At 36.3% G+C, this 25,942-nt stretch overlaps 2 protein-coding genes across 2 annotated transcripts; one reads left to right on the top strand and one right to left on the bottom strand.

Moving 5' to 3' along the window:
* The first annotated feature begins 17,003 nt into the window (after window positions 1-17,003).
* Window positions 17,004-21,335, top strand: LOC145030978 (germacrene A synthase long form). Its single transcript, XM_078979413.1, has 7 exons — window positions 17,004-17,260; window positions 18,125-18,395; window positions 19,042-19,417; window positions 19,497-19,715; window positions 20,012-20,150; window positions 20,248-20,496; window positions 20,880-21,335. Exons 1-7 carry the CDS (start codon window positions 17,066-17,068, stop codon window positions 21,183-21,185), a joined length of 1,755 nt encoding a protein of 584 aa, XP_078835539.1. The 5' UTR covers window positions 17,004-17,065; the 3' UTR covers window positions 21,186-21,335.
* A 669-nt stretch (window positions 21,336-22,004) lies between these two features.
* Window positions 22,005-23,023, bottom strand: LOC145028887 (uncharacterized). Its single transcript, XM_078977600.1, has 2 exons — window positions 22,632-23,023; window positions 22,005-22,412 (listed from the first exon to the last, which is right to left on the bottom strand). The coding sequence occupies exons 1-2, from the start codon at window positions 22,894-22,896 to the stop codon at window positions 22,150-22,152; spliced, it is 528 nt and encodes a 175-aa protein (XP_078833726.1). The 5' UTR covers window positions 22,897-23,023; the 3' UTR covers window positions 22,005-22,149.
* Window positions 23,024-25,942: the final 2,919 nt, after the last annotated feature.

Raw genomic sequence — 25,942 nt, 5'->3', positions numbered from 1 at the left:
TAGCTCAAAAATCCATATAAAGTGTCCTACAATGTGCATGGGGCTCTCATGGCGCTAAAGTTGGTACCTTTATGCCATGAGACCCCTCTTAAGGCCCAGATCTGAAGTCGACACTCACTCAACACTTCCAAATCTGAAAAATGACTTAGAAATCCATGGAGATCCCAAGTTAAAGATGAATAAACACATAGATGAGTCAAGACAGGGGCATTATACCATGAAGCTACTGAAAATGAAGTAAGAACTCCGGATCTACAAGCCCCAACTCGATTTCCAAGCTCCTTTCTTCCTTCCAAGCTTTACGATCCACACAAGAACACCAAAAATGGCCTTAACTCACACACAAACTGTGAGGGTTCGATATGAAGCTTTCAAGATAGTCTTAGGACAAAGGAGGATGAGTTAAGTTGTTTATATAGGGTGCAAAACCTCAGATTTAGGGTTTCACTTAACCAGCACCTACTCGCCGAGTCAGTCTCCCGACTCGTCGAGTCGGTCACTTAAAATGTGTGCAGCCACATCCTTACTCGACGAGTTAATCCTCCAACTTGTCGAGTCCTAGAGAAAAATACATATATTGAAGAAAGCATACCAGGTGTTACAAATCTCCCCCACTTATTTTCGACTTCATCCTCGAATTCTGCCGCTTGATCCTGAAAAAGCTCTGGGTAATGCTCCCTCATCTTGTCCTTCAGCTCCTAGGTCCATTCCAAGCCCTTTCGATGCTGCCACTGAACCTTTACCAGATCCACCCTTTTGTTCCGCAGATCCTTTGACTTCTTGTCATGAATCGCCATCGGTCTCTCGATGCAGTTCAGGTTGTCGTCAACCTGAATATCCTCCAAGGGTACCACCTTTGATTCGTCCACCAAACATTTTTGTAACTGGGAGACGTGAAAAGTGCTATGAATCTGACTGAGTTCGGCTGGCAGATCCAGCCTATACCCAACCTTGCCCACCCGGGCTATAACCCTGAAAGTTCCTATATACTTGGGGCCCAGCTTGCCCCGCTTCCTGAATCGGATGACACCCTTCCAAGGTGACACCTTCAGGAGAACTATATCCCCGACCTGGAATTCCAAGTCTGATCGGTACTTGTCAGCATAAATTTTCTACCGACTCTGAGCACTCTGAAGTCTGCTCCAAACCTACTGGATCCTCTCCGTAGTCTTGAGTACCACTTCGGTACTCCGCATAACCCTTTATCCAACCTCACCGCAACATATCGGGGTCCTGCACTTCCTCCTGTATAACATCTTGAAGGGAGAACAGTCAATACTCGCGTGATAGTTGTTGTTGTATGAGAACTCAGCTAAAGGAAAGTAAGTATCCCAACTACCTCCAAAGTCTAAGACACACGCCCGCAACATATCCTCCAAGGTCCAAATGGTCCGCTCGCTTTGTCCATATGTTTGCGGGTGAAAAGCGGTGCTAAAATGCAGACGAGTTCCCAGCTCGTCATGGAACTTCTTCCAGAACCTAGAAGTAAACTGAACGTCTCTGTCTGAAATCACCGATACTGGCACCCCGTGTCGTGCCACCACCTCCCTGATATAAATGTCAGCCAAATTTTCGGCTGAAATACTCTCCTGGATCGGGATAAAATGGGCGCTCTTGGTCAATCGATCGATGATGACCCAGATCGAATCCTCTCCCCACGCAGTCCTGGGAAGCTTTGTGATAAAATCCATCGTGATGTCTTCCCATTTCCATAGCGGAATATCCAACAGTTGCATCTTGTCGTGAGGTCTCTGATGCTCGGCGTTGACCTTCCTGCAGGTCAAGCACCACTCTACGTACCATGCCACATCCCGCTTCATGCAGGGCCACCAGTACTCCAGACGAAGATCCATATACATCTTCGTCGCCTCGAGGTGAATGGAGAATCGAGATTTGTGCGCCTCCACCATCAATACCTGGCGCACACCCCCATGATACGGGACCCACACCCTACAGTGTAGAGTCAACAACCTCCGGCTGTCATAGTCAAAGGAGGAAACCTGACCCACAACCTGCTCGCTCTTCTGATGTTCCTCCTTCATGGCCTCCTACTGGGCCTCCTGAATCTGCTCCAACAGCGGAGTCACCAACGTTATCCTCTTAGAGATATCCTTGATCGACGTTGCCTTGCGGCTAAGCGCATCAGCCATAAATTGTCCTTCCCTGGGTGGTAAAGGATCTTGCAATCGTAGTCCTTTACCACATCCATCCTCCAACGCTGCCTCGTGTTCAGATTCGGTTGATCCATAAGGTACCTCAAACTCTTGTGGTCCGTGTAGATAGTACAGCGAACCTGATAGAGGTAATGACACCAAATCTTGAGGGCGAATACAACAGCCCCCATCTCTAAATCATGTGTCGGGTAATTCGTCTCGTGAGGCTTCAATTGCCTCGATGCTAGGCCTGTCGAAAAAACCTGAAACCCGTTCTACCCACCCGACCCGTTCCGAATTCGGGTAGAACGGGTAACGGGTATGAGCATTCGGGTAATAAGTTAACCCGATAATAATATAGGTCGGGTTTTAGGTATGAATATTTATTTTCAGATATACCCGAATTCATTTTTTAAATAATACCAAATATACAATGCAGTCACGTACGCACACTTCAAATAAAACAAAACCCTTCGTTTCCTTCTTATGAATGACGGCTCGACAGTCGACGCAAACTTGCAAAAGGAAGACAACGTTGAAGCTAAAGTCCTGAACCGTCATCACAATTCCCAGTTTCTCACTATCGCACGTAATGGAATTAAAAAAAAAAATACAAAACATATTATAATGATTTGTATTGTTATTATATATGTACTTGTTAATTGTATGAAGTATTTTCCTACCCAATTCTTTATTAAACCAACCAACATGTAAAAATAAAAAAATAAAAAAAAAAACAAAAAAATTATCAATAAGTGTTATTTAAGAAATTTTCGGGTATACCCGATAATTACCCGACCCGACCTCAGACCCGAATACCCGAAAACCCGAATTACAATATAGGTCGGGTATCGGGTATTATTTTCTTAAGAAAATACCGGTTCTACCCGACCCGTTCTACCTGAAACCCGAAAATTTTACCCGTTCGACACTCCTACTCGACGCGTAGGCGATGACATGCCCTCTTTGCATCAGAACTGCGCCCAAACCTGAAATGGACGCATCACAATATACAACAAAATCCTCCATGCCCTCTGGCAGGGCTAAGATTGGTGCCTCACACAATCTCTGCCTCAGAGTCTCGAATGCGGCCTACTGCTCAGGCCCCCAACGAAAGACCACGGCTTTCCTTGTTAGCCTGGTCAGGGGTACGACTATCTTGGAGAAATCATGGATGAATCTCCGATAGTAGTCGACTAATCCTAGGAAACTCCGAATCTTAGATGGAGACTTCGGAACTTCCCATCTCATCACGGCCTCCACTTTGGCCGGGTCCACTAAAATCCCATCCTGGTTGACGAGGTGCCCAAGGAACTGCACCTCGTGTAACCAGAACTCACACTTAGAGAACTTAGCATACAAGTTCTCCCTCCTCAAAGTCTCTAGAACCTCCCGCAGATTCTCCTCTTGCTCCTCTTGCGTCTTGGAGTAAACCAAGATGTCATCAATAAACACTATCACAGACCGGTCTAACATCAGTCTACACATGCGCTTCATGAGGTCCATGAACGCGGCAGGAGCATTGGTGAGCCCGAAGGGCATCACTATAAACTCGTAGTGGCCATAGTGCATCCCAAACCCAGTCTTCTGCACATCCTCCTCTCTGACCCTCATCTGATGGTATCCTGAATGCAGATCAATCTTGGAGAACCAAGATGCTCCCTGAATCTAGTCAAAGAGATCATAAATCCTCAAGAGTGGGTAACGGTTCTTCACCGTTACCTTGTTCAGTTCCCGATAATCTATACACATCCGATGCGACCCGTCTTTCTTCTTCACAAACAGAATCGGGGCTCCGTAGGGAGAAATACTCGGTCTAATTAATCCTTTGTCTAACAGCTCATGCAGCTGTATAGACAACTCATGCATCTCAGGAGGAGCCATTCGATACAGTGCCTTGGCTATCGGAGCCGCACGGGGGACTGGGTTGATCCTGAATTCCACCTGCCTCTCCGGAGGTATCCCAGGAAACTCCTCGGGGAATACATTTGTAAACTCACGCACCACGGGCACATCGCCCACCGTCGCCTTACCCGCCTCCCGGTTGTCCATAACATAAGAGACATATCATGCGCAACCCTGCTGAAGGTAACGTCTAGCTCTTGCTGCTGAACATACCGTTGGTCCTTGCTGCAGCCTCTCGCCCTGAACTACCAACTCTCCCCCACTTGGGGTTCTGATCTGAACTAGCTGATGCGCACAATCTATTACTGCCCCATTGGGGCTCAACCAATCCATTCCTATAATCACCTTGTTCCCCCTCAACGGAATAGGAACCAGGTCTACTAGGTAACGCTCCTTGAACAACCTCAAAACACAATCTCGATAGACCTCCGATGCTCGTACCGACCAGTCATCCGCAATCTCGACCTCTAGAGGGCAATCCAACACGCCCGAACACTCCGGAAACTTCTTGCTAAGCGCAAGAGAGACAAAAGATCGGGTGGCACCTGAATCAAACAACACTTGAATTGGGATTCCGTTCACATGGAACGATCCTAAATAGGCACATGATATATCAAAATCACAGCGACATAATATAAAAGCATAAGGATAAGAAATCATACCCGTTACCACATCGGGTGCAGCGCGTGCCTCCTCGGCTGTTAGCTGAAACGCTCGGCTCCAAACCACTAGAGCCTCCAACTTGACCTTCTGGCCATCCACAAACCGTTATGTTGCTATAGTTGGCGCCACTGTCGGCGCCATTGCTGCTGCCAATCTAGGGCAATTGGCCTTTTATAGCCCTACTGATTGCAATGAAAGCAAATCAGGTGTGACATCTGTATCACCGGAGTAGGGGCATTATAATCCCTGCCAAAATGCCCAACCTTGCTGCACGTATAGCAGCCTGAACCCGGCCCAGTGCGACAAGCTCCCTCGTGTGACCGACTGCATTTTCCATAGCGGTCCCGCCCTGACTGGCCTTTCGGCCTACCATCGGATCCCTTGGGCTTCTTTCCAGAAGCCCCAACCGTCTACCCCTCCTCTACCTTCCTGTTCCGGATGTGCTCCAGATCAATCTCCCTCTCCCTAGCCCTGGCAATCATGGAATCCAGGGTAGGGCAAGCTGAAAAACTAACATGGTCCCGGATGTCAGCTTGTAGCATGTCATGGTAGCGAGTCCTCTTCATTTCCTCATCACCCGCATACTGGGGCACCAACAAAGCCCTCTCCCGGAACTCGGCGATGATCTCCGCCACAGTCTCCGTAGTCTGTCTCATATCTAAGAATTCCATGGCCAGCTGCTGAAGCTCTACAGCTGGCGCAAACTCTGCTCTGAACCGGGTCACAAAATCTGACCATGCCATAGCCTCAACAGCCAAGGCTCCCAGAGAGTCATCAACAGACTCCTACCAGTCCCTAGCCCGGTCCCTCAAACACCCTGCTGCAAATTGTACCTTCAACCCCTCGGGGCAGAAGCTAGTCAGCTGTGCAGACTCAATGTCTGCAATCCATCGTCTAGCAACAATGGGGTCCATCTCCCCATTGAAATCTGGCACACCACTCCCTCTAAAGTCCTTAAAGGATAGTGTGTGTTGTCCTAACTGGATTGTCGCCATGTCACTCCATAACGCCCTAAGGCGATCCTCCATCAGCTCAATAATCCCCTCCTTGATGAAGATAACCAGCATCGCATCAAGGATACCCCTCATGATCTCGGACGCGATGAACTCGCATAACCCATCATCCACATGCTCGGATCCAGCCCCCGAGCCCGATCCACAACCAGATCCAGAACCTCCTTCTCCATGTCACCTGACCACCATTCTAAAATAATAAACATACGAATGTCAGGGTCACATATCTTTCTGGGGGTCACACACACTTTCCAAGTTTCCAGGTTCCATCTAGGCCCTCCTTGGTTTGAGTACGGATCCTCTGCTTTCGGTAGTACGGTCCCATACTACCTTCCACATCTATCCGTACTTTCCTCAAGAATTGCTTCGAATTCACCAAGTCCCATTTACCAATACCCTTTCCACTAACCTCGTACTAGGCTTCCTTAGGGCACTCTCCGACCTACTCTCCGCCATCAGCTGCACTAGGAGTCCCCACCACCTCGCCTAACTAGCTTACGGATACTGTTACATATCCGCTCCTTAGTTAGTTGAAGCTGGTCAGAACCCCCATACCACAAAGCAAGCAGCATTCGTGCCTTGAGTAACCAAACCAGGCATAACCTACACAGGCCATCCTACTGCTGACTAAATAGTCCTAGCATACAGGTCATACAACAGGCACATAAGGAATCCTTTTTATATCCTTAGCCCAAACTAGCATGCAATTCTCAGAATCATATATCAGGCACACAAGGCATCCTCCTAGATCCTTAGTCCTATTCTAGCATGCAGTTCTATGAATCAAAACTATATAACATAACATAACAAGTATGGGTATCTTGGGGAAAACTTACTTGAGCCCATCCGGTCGCACGCATCACACACTTTGTCTTTCTTAAAATTTCTCAATTTAGAATTTAGAAAACCATTTTTCGTTGAATGATCTTTTAGTCCCTCGGTTTGAGTCCAAACACCCCTGAGGGTGTATCCGAATCCCTCAAACCAGGGCTCTGATACCAACTTGTAACGACCTAATTTTCAAGGCCAAAAATTTCATTTTTAAATTAACACATTTAACAAACATTTTACCAAAACATTATCAATAAAACATCCATTGCAAAATCATATTGTTGTATTTCAAACCATAACATCATAAGTACTGAAAATCAGAGTATAGTCCCAAAAAACTTCTTATGGAAACATGTGTGTGTGTGTGTGTGTGATGCGCTGCTACACCGCCGGCTCTTTCCCCTTCGACGAAGAGGTACCTGAAACCAAAACCAAAACTGTAAGCACAAAGCTTAGTGAGTTCCCCCATCATACCACATACCATACAATATCGTCGGTATCTTTCAACTGGTAACCTTCATCGGTATCTTTCAACCGGTAACCTTAATCGGTATCTTTCAACCGGTAACCATCATCGGTATCTTTCAACCGGTAATCAACATTGGTATCTTTCAACCGGTAACTGGGGACTATTTCACCCCCTACTACTAGCATATAATCAACATATATAAGCATATAGTCAGGCATATCCGAGTACTGACCTACCCTTGCGTCCTAAGGACCACTGTCAAGGAAACTAATCCCTACCATATACATAACATACTGCCCAGATAAACCTCATAACCAACACATAACTAGACCAAGATAATTATTCACAAAGACCATTATCTTCTAAATACCCCTTTTTGGTGGGCCAACATTGTGGCCTTAGACCCACCCCTACTGGAAGGTAACTCACCTCAATATCGTGTGGTCTCTGAACTATCCTTGGCTCACAATTCGACTCCCTACGACTCCTCGATCCCTACACGACAACCTTCAAGTCAACACACATCACATACAACCCTAAATAGGGTCAATCCAAGTTCAGTCAAAGTCAACATTCAGTTGACCTGACTCGCCGAGTTGGCTTACCAACTCATTGAGTCCATGCTTCTCTTATCCCACACAAAACTCCGACTCCACTCGTCGAGTCTAGCAAAAACTCGACAAGTTCTCCTTCAATCAGAACATCGGGACCATCTTCATCCGACTCACCAAGTTCCTTCTTTAACTCGTCGAGTTCATCTCCAACTTAAGAACTTGTCCAGTCTATGACTCGCCGAGTTGTATGAAAAACTTGTCGAGTCCATCTTCAAAGATTGGGAGATTGCTACGGAATTACCGATTCTGCTCATACCACTCGCCGAGTCCCATGGCTTCCAGGTGCCTTTTCGCGTCTAAACCCACAAGGACTTCCTTCCTAACACTTACCCATTCACTGAAAGGGTTTGGTGCACAATGGTCACCGACTCGTCGAGTGCCAAGAAAAACATGCTGAGTCCAACCTTGACCAATTCCATACAGTCGATTTAAATGAGGTCTAACACACCAAAACCATAGACCTGGCCTCCTAATATCCATTTTATACGTAAAGTTCCAAAATTGATGCACGTGCATGGGGTTTTTAGCTCAAAATCCATATAAAGTGTCCTATAATGTGCATGGGGCTCTCATGGCGCTAAAGTTGGTAGCTTTATGCCATGAGACCCCTCTTAAGGCCCAGATCTGAAGTTAAAACTCACTCAACACTTCTAAATCCAAAAAATGACTTACAAATCCATGGAGATCCCAAGTTAAAGATGAATAAACACATAGATGAGTCAAGACAGGGGCATTATACCTTGAAGCTGCTGAAAATGAAGTAAGATCTTCGGATCTACAAGCCCCAACTCGATTTCCAAGCTACTTTCTTCCTTCCAAGCTTTACAATCCACACAAGAACACCAAAAATGGTCTTCACTCACACATAAACAACTAGGGCTCGATATGAAGCTTTCAAGAGAGTGTTGGGGACAAGGGAGGCTGAGTTAACTTGTTTATATAGGGTGCAAACCCTCAGATTTAGGGTTTCACTTAACCAACACCTACTCACCGAGTCAGTCTCCTGACTCGTCGAGTCGGTCACTTAAAATGTCCGCAGCCACGTCCCTACTCGACGAGTTGATCCTCCAACTCGTTGAGTCCTAGAGAAAAATAAATATACTAAAGAAAACATACCAGGTGTTACAGTAGGAGTAGGAATGGTAACGATCGATTTACCCTTGAGACCACTTTCGGCAATCTTCAAGAGTCCTTGAAGTTTGCTGAGTGTAACTTCCTCCTTGTTCATGTGGTATGTCCTTCGGAATTGATCAAAACAAGAAGGTAAGGAGTGAAAAATGGTAGCGGTCCATCAAGTCTTGGTTCATCTCAAAAGGGTAATAGTCCCCATAGGACTTTTGGAGCTCGACTGTCATCGTGGCCATCAGGATACATGCCACTTTAGTGGCATCTCTCTCATGAGTTCAGAATTCAGCGATTTACTCAGGAGTAGCAGACGACTCATCAAGTTACTTAAGCTCCTTTTCGAGGACATATTCCTTGTCCTCGTAACGAGTGACCATCCTGATGTTTTGGATCCAATCCATAAAGTTGGAACCATCGAAGATGACTCTCCCACAAAGTTTCATGAGAGAGAAGGAGCCGGCAGGGTTTGAGCCAGAAGCAACATTGTTTGAAGGCATCTGAAAAAGAAGAAAGACAAGTTTAGATTAGATATAAATATAGTCCTTAATAAAACACCCAAATGTAATATTAAGGCTATGACCCAACACAATATTTTAAAACTTAGATAAGGGATGTCGTAATCCAAGCTATAAAATATTTGAAGGTAGGTGAATGACGATTCACCAATTTCCACAATGAAAAACGAAATAAATTATTAGGTTTTAATTGGTTTTGAAACTCCTAGATTTTTTTAGATTCATTGAACTTTTCAATGGCATGTTTCAATCTCGAGAGTGCCCTTCAAGTTTTGTGACTAGGATGTCGAGGATCACAAAACAAGGTGTGAAGTAACCATGTAAATTACTTGGTACCCTTAATGTTTATCACTCAATTGATGTGCCGGCTAACCATACGCACTCCACTGACCTATGATAAACCATAAGCCACCTTTTTCCTACTTTGTTAAGTCCAAGTTAGTGTGTCGGTTAATGTCACCCCCCAAACTAGAAGGGCGGAATCATTCGAGGGCGGATGACTTCATGTAGTATCATAACAGTTGAATACATAGTAAAGAAAGTAAAACAACCATCATATATATAATTTAAAAGTTACATTGTTGAATGATACTTGTTCAAAACAAATTACAATATGATGACAAAATGAGTTTTAAACTAACGCCTTAGCGTCACTTCTCCAAAAGCTGGGGTTTACTTGTATTACTGAATCCCTGAGAAATACAAGTAGTTTTGAAACAGTGTCAACAATTAAGTTGGTGAGTTCATAAGCGTTTATGTATAAAATTTGTAAGTTTGGTATAAAATCACTGAGTTTGTTTCTGAAAAATCCAATATTTTTCCATGAGTGTGTGGTAGTTTAAAAGTTCCAAAACTATAATGCATTAGTAGTTTTCATGCCTAGAATAACAGATTTAAGTATGCATAAAATCACTAAGACATTTGATAACCCCGTAAATCATCGTATTCTTAATACTCCATGTGAGTTTGATAACCATGCTATTGACCTAGACTGCATGTAACAACGTTCTTCAGGCGTTTGAATGTTATGATGTTTGTCACCCCAGACCTAAGACATTTGATAACCCCGTAAATCATTATGTTTTTAGTACTCCATGTGAGTTTTATAACCATGCTATTGACCTAGACTGCCTGTAACAACGTTATTCAGGCGTTGGAATGTTATGACGTTTGTCACCCCAGACCTGCCGTTCTAACGATAGTTAACAATTTAGGTGCGAAATTGAAAATCCCATATAGATCTATACACAAGTATCACGCTCTCCCTACAAGAGATTATGGTATATAATATAGGACTTTAACAACATACTTGAAAGTACGTGAAGTTTAATGTGTCACAAAACTTAGTATCAAATAGATTTACATATGAAAATTCCATTAGTTCTTGTATATGAAAGTATTTCTTTGCTATAGTACTCATAGTATGTAAACTCTCCTGAATAGCTAGTAAACTATACCTATTATAGTTTTTCCAAAAGTATGTTTCGTTTGTATGGTAAACCTTAGTGTAGTGTCGACTTTGTATGTAAATTATAACATTATTGAACATTTATACTCAAAATATAAATAAAGTGTTTGATATTTATATAACAAAATGTTTCATTCCAAAAAGGCAAAGTGTTATCATGATATGTTGTATGAGAATGTTTTCGTATGGTAGTTATAAATCACATATGATTGATTATAACAAAAAGTATAGCAAGAGATTGATGTTTTTCATACGAGGATAATCGTGTGTTTACTTGTATTTCCCCCCTTAAAAGTGTATAAAAGCATTTACAAAGCTTTTGAAAACGTAGTTATAGGGGTATGAACTCACTTGATAGAGTGAAGATGGTGAGATAAAAACCGAGCAGAACTTCGACAGGAGAATGTTGATTTCTCGGGATTCTCGGGAATCTTGGTAGTCTCGGAAGCGTAAAACCTTCCTTCGGAACTTGTATGTGAAGACCGGGGCTTTAGGATGGCTTCGAGGGTTAAAACGCAGACCTTAGGCACGAGAGAGAAGAGAATTGAGCAATGAAACCCGGAACCCTTTGAGCTCTATTTATAGCCCAATTTTTGGATCCCAAGTCGTGGAAAAAGGGTTTCCCATATTGTGGAGTCGATCCTATCCTCTTCCATGGACGAGATGTATTCTGCTAAGCCTGAAAACCCATCAGTCATGGTGCCACATTGTGGCCATCTGTGCCATGTTGTGGCCAGCCTGACAGCCTCATATTTTGTGTCTCGAACTTGTAAAATGCATAAATTCCGCGTACAAGCTCCGTTTTCGATGTTATTTATATGCACGCGAAGGTGAGAATATACTCTACAACTCTCTTTTAGACTCCATCGGCTAATTTTGAATTTATTTTTAATATATCATTTTTAACAGGACAGGACACGAAAAGTCCATTAAAAATCCATACCTTCTTCATCCGTCGTCCTTTTTCGCCAGACTTTTTACCGTTGTGCTATTATCGTTGAGATCTTCGATTCTCATTTAGATTGCCTCGACCAAAAATCCCTCGATCTCTATTTCAAGTTTTTAGTTGTGTACTGCTACATCCGAAACTTCGAAAAATCATAACTTCCTCATACGAAGTAAGATTTGAGTTTTCTTTTTATGTATGTTCACGGTTTAATGATATCTACGACTTTCATTTAGATACTTAAGGTTAAAAAGTATTTTATTAAAACTTCGCATTTTACGTTTAATCGTATTAATGGTTTTGTTATGAATCTTAGGTTGGTCATAACTTCTTCGTTATAACTCGGATTTTAGTGTTCTTTATATTTTTGAAAACCTTGAAATGATAACTATCATTTTAGGAAACCCAATAGAGACTTTTGAACATTTTATTTTTGATGCTATTTTCATTATATCAAAAGAGATTACAATTCTTGACTTTTTAGGTCATTACATTGATTCGAAATATTGGGTTGTCACAGTTAACCACACACGCTCTACTAACGACTTAAGCGAAGTGCAAAGTGTAATTTCATCGGTTAGCACCTTATTCACATTTTCCTAAAGTAACTAAGATTAAGAATTTATAAAAATATTTTGTTACTTTAAAATCATCATACTTTTAATGAGGATTAAAGTCATTGTCCTACCCGTTCAGCTAATGACCCTCCACCAGTGAAGGAAGCGGTGGGTGAGAGTGGACACTCATTAACCTGCCATTTTATAGGCAACAACCTTATACCCCCCTTATAGACTGGCTTTGTGAACGAGGCCTACTAACAGTAAAACGACTTGTTCTTATATATATATATATATATATATATATATATATATATATATATATATATATATATATATATATATATATATATATATATATATATATTATTATTATTATTATTAACTTATAATATTATAAAGTATAAGGGTTGAATTTTAACTTTTAAAATTCTAAGGGTTTGAAGTACAGTTTTCTAAAGAGTGTGAGACTTTACATGTTCCCAAGTTTGAGGGCAGGTTTTGTAACTTTCAAAACTTTTCAACTTCATAACTTATGGGTTAATGGTTTATTAAAATGAGAGACTTTTCATTTTATGTAACCTATGTGTTTCTTTAATGGACTTTTAAAAGAGTGACTTTTGGTAATCCATATCTTGACGACAAATTATGGATTCCATTAAAACACATCAAGATCAAGAATTAAACTAACAAGCAAGTTACAAATAATTCCTATGATCTTCTAAACACATAAGTTCATTAATGTTCATATCAACAATTTCAAGAATCATAAATAAACCATACAAAACTTGAAATTTTGATATTAGCCATTGAAAATGGATTAGCATAACCATTACACCATCTAAAACTATTTTTATAACACCAAAACAGTTTAGGTAATGTTTCTAGTCCATTTCCAGCAGCAAAAGTCGAAAAAATGCACTATGACAAGCCAACTCGTCGAGTGCAAGAACTGACTCGGCGAGTTGGTTGAATATAGGCATGGACTCGTCGAGTCCCCCCATGGACTTAGCGAGCTCACTCAGGCATAAAGCAATTTTGTCAATTTTCTTTACAAGTTTGCATTAAGTATCAAGAAAACAAGCCTAGTCTCTGATACCACTGAAGGGTTTTGAGTATTCTAACATTCCTATGGTGTACATGCAACCCTAGAAACCGTGGGTCTATGTTTTCTCTAAGATACATGAAAATAATAATTTTTCAAGGTTTACATCCTAACTAACATGTTATGGGGGTACTTAAATCATAAAATACTAGTAGAATTACATACCTTTTAGTAGTGGTTGATTCCTTGGAGTTTGAGAGCCTAGCACCAATAATATGGGTGCCTCAAATGGAAGCCACAAATCACCACAAACTTTGGAAACCTTTAGAGGGAGTATGAACACTCGTAGAAATCAGCCACCTTTGCTCACACACAACTAGTGCCATTTCATGTGTCAATGACTCCTTTATATAGTGTGGTGGATTAGGGTTACATTCATATAAACCCTAATACCCATGACCTTTCATTTACATGAGATCCATGGGTTAAAGCTACATGGACTATCCATGGACTTTCCATGCAAGCCTAGTACATTCCAAATAAGCAATAACCCACACTATATAAATACAAGAGCCTATATTTAATTAGTCACCTTTTTTTATCACCAAATTAATTCTAAATTAATTCTAAATTAATTCTAAATCAATACTAATTAATTAATATGATTTCATATTAATATATTAGAACTTATAACATATTAATAAATCATAAACATACTATTCTCAAAAGATTATCCATAAATTGTTCGGGTGATGTGTAACCCAAATGGACTATGTCGGGTCAGGTCAAGTACATGTCAAATATAGTTATGGACTTAAACACCTTATCCAACACCGATACCATAAAGTTTTTGGAATTAATTGATAATATATTCACCAGAGGAAAAATGCCTATTTATAGGTTAATTGCAGATGATATCCTAGTTGTACAATCAGTGTTAATTCCTATAAATCAAGGATTCTACCTATCATTCAGGGATTTACAATAACTAATATTTTTCTTTAATTAATACACATAAATCTATAGAAACCATTTCTGTAAATAGGTTATTAGCAAGGGACCATTTATGTAGGTTTTTGAAACATAGGGACCATTCTTGTAAAAATATGTATGCACAAAGACCTATTCTGTAACTTGTAGGAACCATTTTGTTAATTATTTTCTATCGTACGTACCACTTATATAACTTCTTATTAAATCAGGGACATTTTGTAAGTTAGGGGCAATTTTTTATGTATATTTTTTTAGGGTCTGTTTAGGTAATACCCCAACAAATGTAAGTAGTTATAAGACATATTTGGTATGGAGTGTTTAGGAGCTTCTAACTCCTAGCATTTGACAAAACACTATGTTTTAAACAAAAAGATCCATTTGACACTACAAACATTTAGCGTTTATTAAAAAAACAATCTAAATTTAAAAAACTATCCCATGTAGCGTTTAAGAAAAATGCTAGCAGCTAGCTGCTACCCGATACCCACTACCAGTTAGTTTTTCCGAACACGTTCATATAATGTATTGTAATTTTCTCATTTAATTTTATTTGGCCCTATATGATAAAAATAAATTAGCTTATTGTAATTAGTTGTTTGATAAAACCACAAAACTAGCATATAAGTTAGTTTTGATAAGAAACTTTGAGATAACTTTAATAAACTTATGGAGCTTTTTCATAAATACTTTAAACTAGAAATTGCCCATACCCGCTTTGCGGGGGATGCAATTGAGTTTTTGCTTATTATATTTTTTTTGGAAAGGGAATTTCCTTAACGAGTGTTTTCGGGCCAATTTTCACATACCGACTAATCCCCCTGTTGCAAACATGAGGCTTTGCTTCATGCCCTAGAGTCATTGAAGGCGAATCTTCATGGCCAAAATGGTTGAGTAGTGTCAGGATTTGAAAACGGATCAATAGGTTATATTCTATATCTTCTATATGTCTTACCAAATCACTACAACTCATTTGGTGACTTGGTTTAGTTACAATAAATGAAAGTACTACTATTTATCATTTCATCATTTTGTGTGCAAGATTTTCGGGGGACCAAACATGTCGACATACGAAAGTTAGGGATCAAACCTACAAATATTACAATATACAAAAGTTGAAAGGGATGGAAATTGCTGTTGCTCATAAAAGTGGCATTTTATATCTGTAATTTAGTGGAAAATACCATTATATAAAGTAAGGAAAGGAAAGTGTCACTCTACAAAAAGTTGGAGGAAATTGCCTCTGTACAAAACTCTAGCGACTAAGTATGCCAATATAAAAACTTTGTGATCAAAATATAAAATATAAAATAAAAAAATTAATTTCTGGACAAAATATGAAATAAGAAGCCATTATGGCTAAATTATAAAAGTACAAAACTATACTATTCAAAAGTTGATTGTTCTTTATTATATATAATAATAAAGGATTACTTATATATATTCTTTTTTCTTATATATATATATATATATATATATATATATATATATATATATATATATATATATATATATATATAGGTTCAGGTTCATTTGAAACCATTCTAATTTTGTGAGACCGTGAGACAAAATCTAAAAATAATTTTAAAATGCAAAATAAATGGAAAAATCCAAAAATTCTTTTTTTAAATATTATTTTCGGAACTTGAATTAACTAAAAAAAATATTAAAAAATATTAAAAAATTAAAAAAAAAATAAAAAAAAATCCGTTTTTTTTTTAAAAATACGTGAAATATTCTAAATAGAATATTACACTGACATATTCTAAAAAATAATTTTAAAATGCAAAATGAATGGAAAAATCTAAAAATTCTTTTTTTAAATATTATTTTCGGAACTTGAATTAACTAAAAAAAAATAAAAAAAATAAAAAAAAAATCTTTTTTTTTATACGTGAAATATTCTAAATAGAATATTACACTGTACATATTCTAAAAATAATTTTAAAATGTAAATAAATGGAAAAATCAAAAAATTCTTTTTTTAAATATTATTTTCGGAACATGAATTAACTAAAAAAAAGTAATAATAAAAAAAAATGCGTCTCACGATCTCACAAAATATAGGTGGTCTCAAATGAACCTATATATATATATATATATATATATATATATATATATATATATATATATATATATATATATATATATATATTATTTGCATTGCAATCTAGCTTATCAACTATAAACTATTTTATTATCTATCCACTAGCTTTCCATCTAAGCACATCATTTTCTAATACATTAAGTTTTTATTGATGAACTAAATATAAAATAAAATCCAACAATATTCGATATTGATGTTTTTTTAAATTATTTATAAGATTTCATTGATAATATAAGTTATCTATCTATTTTCACCATAAGAAGTTCCTATATAAAATATAAAAATGCATATAAAAGCCACACGATGGAAATCATAAACTAAAAAAATACAAGAGGTGCATTGCATCCATCATTTCTCTGGTGGGCCCGTGGCCCCATTATTTTTTTTGTTATCAAATTCATTTCCACAAGACATACAAGGAGTCAAGACCCATTTTTCCAATACATGGTAAAGGCGGCTGGCATATTTAGCAATATAATAATATTCAAGCAGTACTAAGTAGACAGTCTACTTAGTTGGAATTCAACGCTACCTAACAAATATGCAACCAATAAATTAATCAAAACCGAGCTGCTCAATCACTCTATATAATAACAATCAAAGCATTGCCATCTTCAACATCCGAATTTCAATCATCATTTCAATTAAGAATCCAATCTGAAAAATGGCTCTCGTTAGAAACAACAGTAGCAATGGTCGGGAGCCAATTCTAAGCCCCAGGAGTCTTACTAGTCCTCGGGGCTTAACCAGTCCCAGACCATTGACAGTCCAACCGACTCAAGAACCTGTTCGCCCTTTGGCCAACTTCCCACCTTCCATTTGGGTTGATCGATTCATTTCATTCTCACTTGATAACAACGTAAGATTTCAATTCTAGTACACTCTTTACTACTTAATTGTATGGTATAAAATATACAATACATTTCCATCATTTTATTGATTGATTCACATATTTATTCATTATAGTTATAAGAATATCATTTTTTTACGTTTAGAAAACGAAGAACTATTTTGTATAAGTTTTCATGTATCATTCACTTCTTGGTACTTCACATAACTTATAAAAGATGTATTCTTTTAAGCTAGCAATGGAAGATTAAAAGTTTGACACTTTATTATTTCATATTCTAAATGAGTAGTTTTGTTATTTAAAAAATGGATTAGGAAGACTCGACCAAACAATAATGGGTGGCACAATTGTGCACCAAAACGAAATTGAATCCAAACCGAAAATAAATTCAAAAAACAAAAAAACTGGACCAACGTGAAAAAATACTGTTTTGTTTCTTTTTTTTTTTTTTTTTAAATCAAATTTATGGGTTGTTCTTACTTAAGATTTATTTAGGGTAATGTGGTTTGTTTAACAATCTAATAAGCTCTGTTTTTCCATATAAATTTCTAGAATAGTGTTTTTAAGTATTATATATTGTGAAATACAATAAGTATCTAATTCATGTTTTCATAGATTTTGACTTCAACAAGTTCATATATAGTATAGCTATTTTAATTGCTCTATAAAAAGTCAAAACCGATTTGGTTGGACCCAAAAACTGAAAACTCAATCCCAGAAAAAACAAAAAGCAAAAAAAATGTTACTTTTTTCGTCTAGAAACTTAATCTTTTCGGTTCTGTTTTACACAAAAACCAAACAAAACCATATCATGTTCACGCAAAAAAATAAACATTGTTTTGATTCATGTGAAATGTATTATTGTGGCCACAGGAATTGGAAGCTTACGCAAACGCACTTGAGGGCCCAAAAGAAGCAGTGAGGAATTTAATAACGGACACTACATTTGATGCAACCGCAAAACTAAAGTTGATCTACTCTGTGCATCGTCTTGGTTTGTCATATCTTTATCCAGAAGAGATCGATACAGAACTTAATGAAATCTTCAAGAAAATTGACTTACAGTATTATGAACAAGTTGATTTGTACACTATTTCAGTACAATTTCAAGTATTCAGACACCATGGTTATAAACTATCTTCTGGTAAGTCAACTTTTTGCCTTCAAAGAAACTTGAAAAACGTTTGACGTAACTTTTTATGGTGGAAAAAGTTGCAAAATGTTTATTATCTTAACTTTTAGAAAGTTGTTATAAGTTCAATTTGCTAAAAATTTGTCGATACAATATTTATTTTTTATTTTTTTAATCATTCAATGTTTAAAATTCTAAACTTTTCAAATTTGCTTGCAAAATTATTAATTACTTTCGGTTTTCCTTTATTGGAATTGTAGTTTAAGTTTATTATTTATTAAATCCTCGTTATAAGGAACCCAAAACCCATAATAGATTGATTTTTATTTATGAAATTCAGTTTTGTTTATTAGAGTTGGGTAACATGAAGTTTTAGTAGTGTTGAAGTTGACCAAACCTTTTTTATGTAGTCGTATAATTTTATTTGATAAAATTGCTATGAGTCAAAAATCACATCATCATATGAGACAAAAAGCTATAATATCTTGTGTGGACACCCAAAATATGAAAAACATGCGATCGTGACTCGATCTAGTTTGCTTATGAAAAGTCATAAAAACTTTCTTTACCCTCATTGAAAATAACTCCTAAAAAGTTTGACCAAACTCATCCACTCTACTTTACTTTAGTCTAACAACTAGTTACATGACTTATGCAGACGTATTCAAAAAGTTCAAAGACAACAACACGGGTACATTCACGGATGATGTCACAAAAGACGTGAAGGGTATGTTGAGTTTGTACGAATCAGCACACTTGAGGCTACATGGAGAAGATCTCTTAGATGAAGCTTTAGCATTCACTGAAGCTCAACTTAAAAGAATCGTAAGCACACTTGAGGGAGATCTTGCACGACAAGTTAATCAAGTCTTAAAGAGACCCTTTCACACCGGGATGCCAATGGTGGAGGCAAGACTATATTTTAGCACACATGAAGAAGATTTTTCAAGCCATGAGTCGGTTGTAAAGCTAGCTAAAGTCCACTTTAACTATTTGCAACTACAACAAAAAGAAGAACTCCGTATGGTTTCACAGTAAGTTCTCATTTAGAACTATAACTTTGGTAAATTAGTTTGTTTCAAAGTTGATGAATATGTTTGTTTTGTGTTTTAGGTGGTGGAAAGATATGGAGTTTCAGACATCGGTCCCTTACATAAGAGATAGAGTACCGGAGATATACTTGTGGATTTTGGGGTTATATTTTGAGCCTTACTACTCTCGGGCGCGTATCATAGCCACAAAAATCACTTTGTTTTTGGTGGTTTTAGATGACACATATGATGCATATGCTACAATCGACGAGATCCGATTGATCACAGATGCGATTAATAGGTATTTTGAATGCAATAAAACCTCAAATTTTATCTCAATCCATCAAATAGAATCCTTTTGCCCCGATGCCATAGAAAATTGGTTCTAGATGGTAGCTTGTAGAAGCCACAATGTGAATTTCAAACCCGATGTGGATTCGGCTTCTTTTGGAGCACTGAACTCTTATGTTTGCTATACAACAGACTGTTGTGTACTTGATTTACATATCTCATTATGTTTATAGGACAATGTTGTGTATGCTATTGAATCCTTTTTAATTACACATGAATTCATTTTAACATAATTTTGTCATGTAGGTGGGAAATTAGTGCTATTGATCAGCTTCCCGAATATATCAAACCGTTCTACAGAATTCTCCTCAATGAGTACGATGATCTCGAGAAAGAATACTCTAAGGACGGAAGAGCATTCAGTGTCCACGCTTCAAAACAAGCGGTATGATTCCATTATTACTTTCATCTTTATTAAGTGAACATAAATGTAATATTTATAAACGATACTAATATTCGTTAATTTTTTGTTATGAAACCAGTTTCAAGAAATTGCAAGAGGGTATCTTGAAGAGGCAGAGTGGTTACACAATGGCTATGTGGCTACATTTCCCGAGTATATGAAGAATGGTTTGATTACTTCGGCTTATAATGTTATTTCAAAATCGGCTTTGGTGGGGATGGGTGCGATTGCAGATGAAGAGGCCCTTGCATGGTATGAAACACATCCGAAAATTTTGAAAGCTTCGGAGTTGATTTCAAGACTCCAAGACGATGTTATGACTTTTCAGGTACAACCCAAGAGCTCAATATCTTTTTATTCCTCATACCTAAATATATTATCCTCTAAAATTTAAATTAGGGGAAATTTGTGAAAAAAATAAAAATAAAAATAAAAAAATAAAATAAAAAATAGGACTTAATGTAAAAAGTCTTGATTATCTCTATTAAATCTTTCTTTTGAAATCAAGCAAAAACAAACACTCGTATATACAGTTTATCCATTATCATGTCTTTCTGAATTAAATCTTTCTTACCTAAATTGAGTAAAAGAGAAAGGCACATATATAACTTACCAGATAAAGTCATGTCCGTATTAAGTCCATTATGTAAAAAAGAAACAGTTTCACGATCATAACTTCATGTCTTCTAACGTTGCAAATTGTAAATGTAGTTTGAGAGGAAACGAGGACAATCGGCCACGGGTGTTGATGCTTATATAAAGGAATACAATGTATCCGAAGAAGTGGCAATTAAAGAGCTCATGAAGATGATTGAAAACGCATGGAAAGATATAAACGAAGGATGTCTAAAGCCTACTGAGGTCTCGGTGGCTCTACTAACTCCTATTTTGAATCTTGCAAGAATGATTGATGTGGTATACAAATTTGATGATGGGTTCACCTTTCCCGGGAAAACCCTAAAAGATTATATTACCCTTTTGTTCGTTACTCCCCCTCCTAGTATCGAAAACTGCTAGGTTGTAACTTGTAATACAATCATCATATTTTCTCGGAAATTTTCTTATAATTTGCCGCGTATGTTTGCGCTCGAGTTGTGAGATTCTTTTTAACATTCTATTGTAATATTCTTGTCAAATAAAAATTTCTTGTTATGGTCTCTTTTGGGATGTTTTATGGTGTATTTCATTGATGTAATTAGGATTGTAACGCTCTATTATTATTATTATTTTTTTATTTTCCCCTATCAAGGATTGTCAGGATAAACTATTGACAGGAAAGCAAAATTGTAATTTTTTGAGAAAACCAAGGCACATTTCGTAAATTGGAAATTTTAAAGACATGAGGGAAAATTTGTTAAAATTACTAAATTAGAACTTAACATGGAAAACCTCTTTCTTTATTAGGTCATTCTTTCTACATTCAACGACAAACACGTGAGGAAATTGTAGAAAATAGCAACTACTTTCCGTATTTTACAGATATAATAAAATATTCTTTAATTCGTACACATAATTTCAATATACTTACATTTTTCTACTAATAATAGCCGCATAAAACCAATATATAACCTGAAACTTGGAAATTGTACTTTATTTATTTTACCTCTAACAGCAACATACTTACATATCTTTACACAAAATAATAACATGCTTAAAAATTCTTACTCATAATAGCAAGATACTTATATCTCTTTACCAATAATAGCAATATGTAACCTAAAACTTATAAACATCATAAAAGTTTAAGGTTATATACTCATATGTTGTTATTAATAGTAAGAATGTAAGTAAGTTTCTATTACGAGTAAAACATATAGAAACACATTCTATGGGTCATGTTTTTAATTTCTGTATTTGATTTCATTATAATCTATAAATTCAATACATAATCATAAATCATGAATGCCAGAATATTTCTATAGTGTACCTATATTACATTCATGAAAACCTATAACTTTTTAACCATAAGAAAAGCATAAGTTCATTGTTGAACGGATGGAGAAGGTGAAAGCTGGATTGAAGGCAATAATTCGGCTTTCAAGATTTGTTTCATAATGGATAATCCAGCAGGAGATACTTCACCTTGTGGTCCATCTACTGATGGTTTTATTACATTTATAAAGAGTATGTTATAAAATATGGAGAAGATAAGAAGCCCAAAAGCTGCATATGGTAGAAAAGATCCTGTGTCTGGAAGATCTTTTGTTGCTTCAACTGTTGTACCATATGGACTCGGATTCGAAGCTGTAATAATTTTGAACAGATTAAGAACTCAATCAGAATGCAATTTAACCTTCTATGTTGACGTTTATAATAGCCTTGTGGGTTCGCATAATTTCATATAATTCTTCCAGAGAAACCTATCATTTTCCAATTAATATGAAAAGCACCATTCGCCCATGGCGATGATTATCTGCAAGCAAGAGATTGAGATAAGGGGAAGATAAACAATTGATTAATTACCTTTGATTTTAGGAACAGGGTTTGTTTGTTTCTGAGAGATAAGATCAAGCTGTAAGTCAAGCTTTCGGAGGGCTTCTCGGGCCTTATCTGGGTCGAATTCGAACTCTGAATCGCTCTCCACAGCTCGATTTGGAAGCAAATTACTGCTCTTTTTCTTCCATTCGCAAAATCTATTGAATCCGAATCCAGATACGCAAAATGGGTGAAGCTGTAAGAGTGAATTATCACGATTATGAGATGGAAACGTATGAAAATTACGCATCATAGAAAGGTGTTACAAGTGTTGAATGAAAAAGGTCGGCAATTTGTTCAGTTAGAAGAGCGATAGAAAGTGGATAGAGTTGTGTTGCCGATGGCGGGACGTTCAAAGACCGATATGTAAATCAGTGGCCCAAAAGTACATGCCTTTATACACACATACAATGATACAAATACAAACAAATCACATTATTGTTGAATTTAATGAACAGTAGAATGCAAAATTGGTGATTACGGTATTTTCAATATTTACGGAAAAATTATATTTTAGTCTTAATATTTTTTCTAACGCAAAAGTTCTGAAAACTTTCAAAAATTTACAGTTTGACCTTTTTTAACCGGTTGAAATAGTATCAAATTAATTTGAGAATATTTCGTAAATCAACCTAAAATATTGAAGACATTTCTATAAACAAAAAATATTATGACTTTTCTGTAAATAAAAATATTAGGATTTTACTACAAACAAAACTCTTATTATTATTATTATTATTATTATTATTAAAAATATAAATAAAAATACTATTTTTTTGAACTTGTTATTAGTAATATAGTTACTAATACATATAAATGCATTTAAATGAAAAAAAAATAATACTAATGACATTGCTTAAGAGTAGAGGTGGACGAGATGGTGATGTTTTTAGCATTGAAATCATTAATGTCCGCTTGTATATTTTTACTTTGTATATGATCATTTCACATTTGTTATTATTGTTTTCAATTTAGAATATTAATACTTAACAATTTAAAAGAAATTGCATATTTGTAAAATTGTTTATAAATAGTTTAAGGTAGAAGAATTACTTTCCGAATCCAACAAATTCACTATAAACATCTTCATAGGTAACCCATATCAAAATTCAAAAGTATTAATTGCAATATCTTGTTTAATAAAAAGTAATAGGACTAATTCAATAGTATTATTCAAAATTCAAAAGTATTAATCCAAAAAACATGTCCTATTACTTTTTATTAAATAAGATATTGTAATTAATATTTTTGTATTTTTATATGAGCTACCTATATAGATGTTTGTAGTGGATCGGTAGGATTTGGAAAGTAATCATTCTACCTTAAACATTCTTATATATATACAAAGTGAGAAATCATTCTACCTTAAACTATTTATAAACAATTTTACAAATATGTAACTTCTTTTAAATTGTTAAGTATTACTCCCTCCGTCCAAATATTATTGTTTACAGGCAAAAAACACACAAATTAAGAAAAACATTAATTATCACTAACTTTATACAATAAAATAACAGGTTTGTCCTTACTTTGCATAAAATGTGCCATTAAATGCTTAGTTTGTTAAGTAATAATGAAGGGGTATTTTGGTAAAAATGTTATTTATTTTTGGAAGTGGACTATTATTTTGGGACAAACCAAAAAGGAAAGATGGATTATAATTTTGTGACGGAGGGAGTATTATTTTGAATTGAAAACAATAATAAGAAATGTGAAATGACCATATACAAAGTAAAAATACACACGCAGACAATCACGATTTCAATGCTAAAAGCATCATCATCTCCTCCATCTCCACCCTTAAACAATGTCATTAATATTATTTTTTTCATTTAAATGCATTTATATGTATTAGTAACAACATTAATAATAACAAGTTCAAAAAATAGTATTCTTATTTATATAATAATAATAATAATAATAATAATAATAATAATAATAATAATAATAATAATAATAATAATAATAATAATAATAATAATAATAAGGGTTTTGTTTGTAGAAATGTCCTAATGTTTTTATTTACAGAAAAGTCTTAATATTCTTTTGTTTACAGAAAAGTCATAATAATATTGGGTTAGTTTATGAAATAGTTCCAAATTAATTTGTTATCGGTTTCAACCAGTCAAAAAGGGTCAAACTGTAAATTTTTGCCGGTTTTCATGACTGTTTCGTTCAAAAAACAAATATTGGGACTAAAGTGTAACTTTTCAATAAATATTGAGACTTTTCTGAAGATTTCCCTTTTCCTAGTTATAAAAAGTGCAATTTGATTTCAATTTGATTTTTCTTTTATAATCAATTTAAAATTAAAATTTTTATATGGATTTGGTTATTTGATTTAACAGCCGTCTACATCATCCTGTTAAGTCCTACTCGTGCTTTACATGTGATGGGTATTTTCGTTTTTATTGAAAATCCGATTTACTAACTTCCAAAAATTAGATTTTCTCCATTTTTAAGCACAAATTTTGGACTCTAAATATAATCAAAACATACGAATTATTATATATTTGTGTTTTCCGTGATATATTCGTTTTGATATATCACACGTCCAAAACGGATTAAAAATGAATGAGAAATTACATATCAAAGTAAGGTAGTTGGAAGAGAATAACAAGTGGATTAAGTGACTTTTAACGCATCTCACATTGGTGGGAGTAAGAAAAAAATGAGTTTTATAACTACAATGTTTAGCTAACTTTGTAAGACTTATAAAACCGATGCTCTCGCTTGCGCGTGCATGCATACAGGGGGTGCAAATGCGATCCGGTTTGACTTGTTTTAAGCAAACAATGTTTAACACCCATACTCCCACCAATGTGGTCAGTTACAACTACATCACCAGTTTGGATTGTTTTAAGGAAATTGTATTTAACCAAGTGAGGGTTAGGGAGCCGGTTTAGCTTGCTTTAAGGAAACTCTGTTTAACACCCATACTCTTACCAAATGCGGTCCGGTTTTGCTTGTTATAAGGAAACTATGTTCAACACCCAAACTGCCACCAATGTGGGATGAGTTATAACTACATCACTAGTTTAGCTTGTTTTAAGGAAACTGTGTTTAACCAAGTGAAGGTTAGGGAGCTAGTTGGTTTGTTTTAAGGAATCTGTGTTTAACACCCATGCTCCTACCAAATGCGGTCCAATTTGGCTTGTTTTAAGGAAACTATGTTTAACACCCATACTCCTACCAATATGGGATGAGTTATAACTACATTAACATTTTGGGTTGTTTTAAGGAAACTTTGTTTAACCAAGTGAGGGTTGGGGAGCCAGTTTGGCTTGTTTTAAGGAAAT

Source organism: Lactuca saligna, chromosome 2 (assembly GCF_052625555.1).
Source record: "Lactuca saligna cultivar CGN05327 chromosome 2, ASM5262555v1, whole genome shotgun sequence".
In the NCBI taxonomy this organism is placed as follows: domain Eukaryota; kingdom Viridiplantae; phylum Streptophyta; class Magnoliopsida; order Asterales; family Asteraceae; genus Lactuca; species Lactuca saligna.
This window is presented reverse-complemented; position numbering and strand designations above follow the sequence as displayed.

Coding starts and splice junctions, on each gene's coding strand:
- LOC145030978 (XM_078979413.1), top strand. CDS start 17,066: ATGGCTCTCGTTAGAAACAACAGTAGCAATGGTCGGGAGCCAATTCTA. Junction 20,151..20,247: donor TCCACGCTTCAAAACAAGCG/GTATGATTCCAT, acceptor TTATGAAACCAG/TTTCAAGAAATTGCAAGAGG. Junction 20,497..20,879: donor ACGATGTTATGACTTTTCAG/GTACAACCCAAG, acceptor TTGTAAATGTAG/TTTGAGAGGAAACGAGGACA.
- LOC145028887 (XM_078977600.1), bottom strand. CDS start 22,896: ATGATGCGTAATTTTCATACGTTTCCATCTCATAATCGTGATAATTCA. Junction 22,413..22,631: donor CCCTGTTCCTAAAATCAAAG/GTAATTAATCAA, acceptor AAATTATTACAG/CTTCGAATCCGAGTCCATAT.